Here is an 8,581-nt window from a genome sequence, read left to right on the forward strand (position 1 = left end):
AAACAAGAAAATCAGGAACATTATGGTACATCATCCATCAAGATATAACCCGATGGCTACTGCTCTTCATCTTCATCATCTTCATTATCATCTTCATTATCATCTTCATCTTCATTACCATCTTCATCTTCCGGGTCATCTTCTTCTTCCGCTTTATCTCCATCATCATCGTCATCATCTCTATTCTCATCTTGATTGTAATTTGGCTGAATGGAGGCAATTATCTCTTCATCGGTTTCATATTCTACTTCATCCAAGTCGTCACCACACTGTTAAAAATTTTTGCTGAAAATTCAGACTTTTTTGACTGAAGTAAATATGCAGAACATCCTACTGAAAATTCAGACTAAATCCTGGTCTGAAAATTTTCAGACTTACACAAGTCTTAACCTTTCAGGCAGGTCGTTGTCTGAAAAATTCAGACAAAATTGTCTCAATTACTAGATTTTTTTGTCTGAAAGTGGCAGCAGGAAATTTTCCCGTAACTCGGTGAAATGATAATGTTGGCATCCGAACCTCAAAGGAGCGACGTTCTCCAAGGAACCGTCTAGGTAAAAAGTGGAGTGTAGGGAAATGTCCCCGATGTGGGACTCTTCCCTGCACTCATCTGGAGCTGGCCTGACGCACCCTAGGAAACGACGGCACGGAGCCAACCGCGAGAGGTGACTTCAAATGTCAATTGTTAAACTCGCGCGTATGCTACAGATATAAATTTGGTATGAGAGCGTGTGTTTCGTCATAGCCAATAGAGTAATAGCTATTTCGGGTTGGAAATATTAAAAATTTAACAGAAAAAGGCGTTTTTAACAACAGCAGGCTCTTTACCGACACTAGCGCCACCTAGCGGAGAGAAAAATGCTTTCGTTTTGTCTGAAGTCCCCGAAACGGAGTCGGATTAAATGAATGTAAGACTGATTGTGAGTTAACCCAATGTTAGGTTGGAAGAAAGTTGTCCAATTTTCTCTTATGTTTAAACATATTTCAGAAAGTAGTCTGAATCCGAAATTCAGACTCTTGAGGTCTGGGAAGTCTGACGCAAGTTCATATGAATTTTGAGAATGAGTACAAATATTAAGACACTTCGAGTCTGAACCAAGCTTTCAGACAAAGCGTTTAAGAACTAAGACAAAAACTCTGATTTTTCAGAATTAAGTCTGATTTACAGATTCAGACCGCTAAGTCTGACAAAATTGGTCTGAATTTTCAGAATTTTTTTAACAGTGCATGATCATCCACAGTTCCAGCTAATACATCACGGAAGAACTGCTGCTTGTCGAGGGGAATTGCCAGTTCCTTACAGAGCGCTTCAATATCAGCTCTTTTGCTGGCGGTGAGAGGGACTGGCCCATTATATTGTTTTGGAGGCTTGAAAGTTTTTAGATTGACTGGCCTTCCAACTTGATTAGGGCTTAGTGTGAAGATTTCTCCATCCAAATCATAGCGGAGTCTGACCAGGTTGCCTTCCCTTCCGTCAATGCTGACTTCTCTCGCTTTACTCCACTTGATTTCTTTACCTTTCATATCTTTTTTCCAGTTCTGCAAGGAAACTAAATGCTTGTAGTCAAAAATCATAGATTGCTTCAGTTTGATTACATTGTATGGAGGCAAAGTCTCTTTGGCTTCAGAGATAGCTACAATCCAGTCTTCAAAATCCATTATTTCCTTCAAATTTGTTGAGTTTTCTATTCTTGCATGAATTGTGTCCGCATCCATATGCGTGTGTCCTGGTTCTAGAAATCGTGTGGTTATCTCAATGCCATGCAACACAGCTTTATGTTGCAAATAGCAAAGACGAATCTATTTTTGTTCTGCCCAGAACAATTGTCGGAGTATAAAATCAGCTTTTTATGCCCCTTTTCAACAAGTTTGTCAATAAAATGACCGACTGCGCTTGATATCTCACTGCTGCCTTTCTTGGCCAACCCTTCGTGCCAAACATAACAGTGGCCATTTCGTTCAACTTCCTGAAAAGAGTAAAATTAAAAACAGAGAGTTTATTTCTGTAGAAAAAGGCCCAACCTCAGATCTAGGGCAAGGTAGCTGCTTCTGTAGATCAAATGAAATAACTGCAATTTCTTTGTCCTTTTCTGCAGCAGCTCGGTCTCTAAGTTTAATTTTTTTGACCAATTGTTTGCGTTTAATATGAGCAGCATATAGATCTTTGTACTTGTCTTTGATATGTCTGGGATTGTGTTTGCTTCTTATCAAGGCACAGAGGGCACATTGGTCTTTCTTCGGCTTGAAGAAGCCAATGTTGAAACTAGTATTTACTACATCTTTATACTGCCTTGCAGTGGCAACTTTGTTTTTAGGGAGGCCTTTCTCTTCTGCCCATTTAGTGTATAGTTTGGCCATTTTGCTAAGGCTGAGACCATGTTCTAGATACTCCCTTTTAGACTTTTCCCTGCAATAATGAGAAGGGACTCGAGGAAACAAATTACAGTGCTCCTTCACTGTTTCAATTTTCTCAGGAGTAACTGCTTTAGGGTGGTTTGGATGGCGACCCCTCTTGTCAGGCGTTGTGATATTGCCCTTCTTAGCATTCAAATGTTTATAAGCACTGTCGATCCATGAGTCCCAAATTCCAAGTGTTGCCATAAACATTTTTTTGCAAATAATTATTTTCTCAGTCACTATTTCTTGTATTGTCTCTGTGACTATATCATCCCCTATTTCAACATCCTTCTCAACTTCTTTCAGAACATCTACCAAGAAGAAAAATGTTCTGTTGGTTTTTTTCTTGCCGGTAAAATTTCTTCTCTTACTATCAGTGCACTTAGAGTTGGAGTTTTGCCGGATGTACTCCCACTGTCTCTCATGGTTTCCAATTCCCCAAAACTGTGTAAATATTGCTTTCCTTTGATCCTCCGTTAATTTGTGCCTGCAGTTAGATTTACAAGAACATGGGTTCCTCATAAGAGCTCCTTCCATAGCTTTGCCTTTGGCTGATGTGTAAGGCTGACCCAAATTCTTGAGCTGTTTTCGAACAGTCGCCTTCCAACGAAATGAGTTTCTTGATCTCTTTCTCTTTGGACTTTCGGATGAGGCTCCACTAACTCTTGTCCGTTTCCTTTGGCTTGATGAAGCATGGGACAGTTCTGGGGTAACAGCTGGAGTTTGTGCAGCACCTGTAGAGAAATAAAAATACCGTCAAATAATCTGGCTGGGCAAAATAAATAAAAATAAAAAAATCAAAATTATTGAGTTGAGTATAAATAATTCTGAGCTTTACCTGTCACTGGAGTAGCCAATATAGTATCAGGGAGGGATGGGGTATGCTCGTTAGTGGGTTCCCTAGGTGAAGTAGTATCATTGGATGAGGCTTTACTAAGTCTTGTCCGTTTCATTTGGCCTGATGAAACATTGGACTGTTCTGGCGTGACAGTGATAAAAGTTTGTGTAGCACCTGTACAGAAATAAAAATAACATTTCCACTGTCAAATAATCTTGCTGAGCAAAATGTATTCTTTTAAATAAAAAAATCAAAATTATTGATTTGAGTATGAGGGTGCTCCTACAATGAACTCAAGGAACTCATCGCTCACCAGCTTTTCACTTCTCTTGTAAGTGTTCCATTGGCGAGACCTGGTTGGCCAAACGGTTGCTCTCTGTGTATAAAATGTGATGCAGTCTCGTAGAGAACCATAAAGCACATGCCCTAATAGCAGTTTTAGTCTTTTTATTGCCACACTCATGATTATATAGCAAAAGTGAAATTTTTAGAATCAATTATTTGAATGAGGCAATTTTATTTTTGCTACATAATTATGAGTATAGTAATGAGCAGACTAAAACTACTATAAGGGCATGTGCTACATTGTTCTCTACAAGACTGCATCACATTTTGAACACAGAGAGCAACCGTTTGGCCAACCAGGTCTCGCCAATGGAACACTTACAAGAGGAGCGATGAGTTTTATGAGTCCATTGTAGGAGTACCTTGAATAATTCTGAGCTTTACCTGCCCCAGGAGAAGTCAATACATCAGGGAGGGATGGAGTATGCTCATTAGTAGGATCCTGGTGTGTAGCAAAATTACTGGATGGATTATGATCACTTGCAGCAGTTTTTCCTATAACGTACTGTTGTAAATATAAGATTAACCCTCTACATTTAAATTCCTCACTGAATCTGCCTATCTGTACAAGGTAGGTTTACGCCAGACCGCGTCTTGTCGTAACAGGCTTCGCGATGTCTCGCGGCCTGTTCCTCCAATCCGCGCCTGGCGTACCTACCTTGGCCTGCGGCGCTAGCCTGCCTTCGGCAGGCATTGGCTTGTCCATCGTCGGTTACTTCTTACGTGTTGCATGCTGGGGGGCTCCGCCCCCAGACCCTCCTTAATTCTAGATAGAGTTGCTTCATCTACAGATAACACGATCTTGACCCTTGTCACTTTTTTACTTGTCGAGGCTGGGGGGCTCCGCCCCCCAGACCCCCCTTTCTTCAAGACAGAGGTGATCTACCTGCAGAAAACTCGATTTTTCGCCGTTTTTTATGTGTTTTTCGGCTATAAAAACTGAACCAGTTGAGCTAGGATGGTGAAATTTCGCGTGTGCCGAGCCAAGAACATACCTAATAAGCCTGCAAAATCTCAGCCAGATCGGCCGAGCCGTTCAGGAGGAGTAGTGTACACACACACACAGACAGACAGACAGACGGACAGACAGACAGACAGACAAAACTTTTCAACCGCACTGGAGTAACAGGCTTCGCTATCGCTCAGCCAATAAATGTATATTTGTATTTGCCGCTGTACCATCTTCTCATACTGCACATAATAAGTCATGCACTAATTATCATAGTCACTGCCTGTGTGTAATTGCTTGCACTTGTCACTGTTGCATTTCCAGCTCCAGCAGCAGCCATGTTAAATAAATGCTCACTTCCTGTCCAGACTCCAGAGTCGTGTCGTGTTCTTTTGCCCCCGCTCCCTTATCGTGTATCATCAGCTAAATTCAGACAATAGAACTAAACTCCAAATCAAATTACAACAGGTTATGGGCCCAGGCCCCGCTGACCACTGCGTGATATTAGTGAAGTGAAAGAATTCAGTGAAAATCAATTATAAGTGAGCTGTGCGGTTTGAGGTTAGGAAACCTCGTGGAGGATGCCGCCAAAGAGGAATACCCGAGGACAGACCGAGGACGACGGGAGCAGCGGCAGCCAAGAGGAGATGATCGAGACCACCGTTCTCAGCAGCAACGGAGCTCCACCGTTCAAGAAGCTCCGTGGTGAAGAAAATTGGGCTACGTGGAAGATGCTGATGACCGCGCATCTTTTCGAGTACGTCGGCTTCATCAACAACGCGCCAAGGGAGGACGGCGAGCGGACGCCGGAGGAACAACGAAAGGACCAGTGGGTGTGCCGGCAGATCCTGTTCGGAGTCGAGGAGCACCTCCTCACCCATGTGGCTGGAGCCACAAATGCTTTCACAATGTGGAAGAAGCTCTGCGCCGTGTTCGAGGACAAGGGCGCTCGCAGGAGGGCCGGGCTGCTCAAGGCCCTCACCTCTCTGCGCCAGACTCAAGGGCTCAAGGAATACGCTATGGAATTCCAGGCCGCAGTGCAACGGATAATGGAGACAGGTCGGCCAATCGACGACCAAGATCTCTTATGTGTACTCCTGTTCCAAGGAGTAAAACCTGAGCATGTCCCATTTTGCCAACTACTAGAAAGGACATGCCAGGAGGCCGACGAACACGGAGAAGAATTCCTTCCCTTCGAGAAGTCCTTGCGGAACTTCTCAGGGAGGGAACCCGCCTGAAAACGGAGGACGCCATCTCAAACCAGGCGCTCAAAGTTTTCGCGCGCGCCTCATCAGCAGCAACAACACCGCAGCAGCAATACCGCCACCACCCATACGATCACCGTGGCGGCGCCGGCAGAGGGCGCGGCGGTCGCGGCTACACAGAGGTCGGGGCGGACATCGCGGAGGCCGTGGTTTCCAACATGGCGGCCAGGGACGAGGATAGGCGAGCCAATCCAACGCGTCCCCACCATCACGTCACCCTGCCCCACCTCACACCCTCGCAAGCCTGCTGCCGCTGAGCATGGTGAGCGTGCAGCAGTAGCACGCTCCAGCTAGCAGGTAGCGGCGGCAGTCAGACCCTTCCCCCCGCCCTGCCCTCCACCGCCCGCGCCCTCCAAAGCGAGCCCACCACCTCGTGCGGGTTGGGGGGGCTGGTGCGGGTGTAGTGGGATAGAGCGCTATAGCACCGCCTATCCAGCAGACCGTGGCGTCCGCCACAACAACAAGAGCCCAGCAGCAGACGACAGACGATGAACCTGCCCCCAAAGGCACCTACCCAGCGTGTCGGTTCTGTAAGAAAACAAATCATCCCGTGAGCGAGTGAAACTACAATCCTGATAACCCTAACAATAAGTTGGGGTTAGGTAAGCAAAAGGCCCAGGGAGCAAGTGGGCCACCAGTGTGGAAAGTTAATTTGGCCAAAAGAGCTACTGACCAGAAATTGACTACAAATGCTAAAGTGTTGAGAGTTGAAAATGCTAATGATAATAATAAAACTGTTTCTCTGTATTTGGATAGTGGTTCCTTTGATAACTTGTTGGGTGACAAAACATACATGCTCAACTATAGTCCACATCCGAGAGAATCCATCGAGTGTGCAGGTGGAGAAGTTCTTCACACTGAAGGTGCAGGTACCATCCATCTAGATGCTGAAAAATATAATGGCCTTTCAGAGATTAAAGTAAAGTATGTTCCAGGGCTAAGTAGTAATTTACTATCTGTAAGTACCATTGCCAAAAGTAATTTAGTCACAGTATTTGTCCCACTGAATCTGCCTATCTGTATAAATGTATATTTGTATTTGCCGCTGTACCATCTTCTCATACTGCACATAATAAGTCATGCACTAATTATCATAGTCACTGCCTGTGTGTAATTGCTTGCACTTGTCACTGTTGCATTTCCAGCTCCAGCAGCAGCCATGTTAAATAAATGCTCACTTCCTGTCCAGACTCCAGAGTGTTCGTGTCGTGTTCTTTTGCCCCCGCTCCCTTATCGTGTATCATCAGCTAAATTCAGACAATAGAACTAAACTCCAAATCAAATTACAACACGTACAAACAAATACATCAGCAGTCTGCAGAGAGATGTGGCATAATTTTCCCTACAATTCACCTGTCTACTTCTTGTAATAGTTAATAAAATTATTGCAATATAAATTATTGTTCACAATGATTTTCTTCAGGTTTAATTATCAACTCCTTGAGCATGTATTACCACTTTGTAAAAGCAACAGGGCATGCACAGAGGGTTGATCCTTTACAACTCTGAACGATGAATAAAATTATTTAAGACAATACATTCAATGGGAATAGTTCTTACTTTCAAAGAAAAGGACAAGTGGGTTGATAAAACAAGTGAGGCTACCTCCATAACTATTAGCATAAAATAAATTGCAAGAAATTACCTGTAGAACTTCTGTCAGATTCAGCACAACCTTCTAATCCACTAATGATTGGTATGGAAACTAATATTTCATCATCGCCACTGCCTGGATTTGGAGTTTCTACTGGTGCTGAAGCTATTACAGCACCTGAAATAAAGGTTGAGTGAAAAAAAATGAGAAGCTAATAAAACAATCTGTTAATTTAACATAACAGACACTGGTCACCAAAACTACCAATATTCCAGTGACAGTGAGGACCGGCGTGACTCGGGGCAGGAAGGACTGCACAGGCGCAGGGTTCCATGGATCAAGGGTGGGGGTACGCAGCGCTGCGGCGGATAGTGTTTGCAACTGGAGACCCTTCTCGTCAGATGACACGGTGGACGAGGTGTAGCGCGCCTGGCCCACATGCTGCAGGCGTGGGATCTAATCCTCCTGATTATTTTTTTTTTGTTGCTTTAGACGGTATCTGCCGCAATTAGCGTAAGATCTGTCGCGAATAGAGGAAGATCTGTCCCGAATAGAGTAAGATCTGTCCCGAATAGAGTAAGATCTGTCCCGAATAGAGTAAGATCCGTCGCGAGTAGCGTAAGATCTGTCGCGAATAGAGTAAGATCTGTCCCGAATAGAGTAAGATCCGTCGCGAGTAGCGTAAGATCTGTCGCGACTCCGTTAGGTTAGGTTAGGATGGGTTGGACATAGCAGGCTCTCTAAGTTGGACCCTGCGCCGAGGTGTAGCGCGCCTGGCCCACATGCTGCAGGCGTGGGATCTAATCCTCCTGATTATTTTTTTTTTTTTTTGTTGCTTTAGACGGTATCTGCCGCAATTAGCGTAAGATCTGTCGCGAATAGAGGAAGATCTGTCCCGAATAGAGTAAGATCTGTCCCGAATAGAGTAAGATCTGTCCCGAATAGAGTAAGATCCGTCGCGAGTAGCGTAAGATCTGTCGCGAATAGAGTAAGATCTGTCCCGAATAGAGTAAGATCCGTCGCGAGTAGCGTAAGATCTGTCGCGACTCCGTTAGGTTAGGTTAGGATGGGTTGGACATAGCAGGCTCTCTAAGTTGGACCCTGCGCCTGTGCAGGCCTTCCTGCCCGGAGTCGCGTCGCAGTGAGGACTTCTTACCTCCCAAAGGAAGTGAAGTGAGAATGTTACACTCAAGAGT

General features: G+C 44.5%; 1 protein-coding gene across 1 annotated transcript; it reads right to left on the bottom strand.

Moving 5' to 3' along the window:
- Positions 1-56: 56 nt before the first annotated feature.
- Positions 57-8,575, bottom strand: LOC117650682. The gene is made up of 8 exons (XM_034394261.1): positions 8,542-8,575; positions 7,437-7,562; positions 3,962-4,072; positions 3,233-3,406; positions 2,020-3,128; positions 1,904-1,964; positions 1,252-1,730; positions 57-269 (listed from the first exon to the last, which is right to left on the bottom strand). Exons 4-8 carry the CDS (start codon positions 3,345-3,347, stop codon positions 57-59), a joined length of 1,977 nt encoding a protein of 658 aa, XP_034250152.1. The 5' UTR covers positions 3,348-3,406; positions 3,962-4,072; positions 7,437-7,562; positions 8,542-8,575.
- Positions 8,576-8,581: the final 6 nt, after the last annotated feature.

The sequence above is a fragment of the Thrips palmi genome, unplaced genomic scaffold, assembly GCF_012932325.1.
Source record: "Thrips palmi isolate BJ-2018 unplaced genomic scaffold, TpBJ-2018v1 HiC_scaffold_5, whole genome shotgun sequence".
Lineage (NCBI taxonomy): Eukaryota > Metazoa > Arthropoda > Insecta > Thysanoptera > Thripidae > Thrips > Thrips palmi.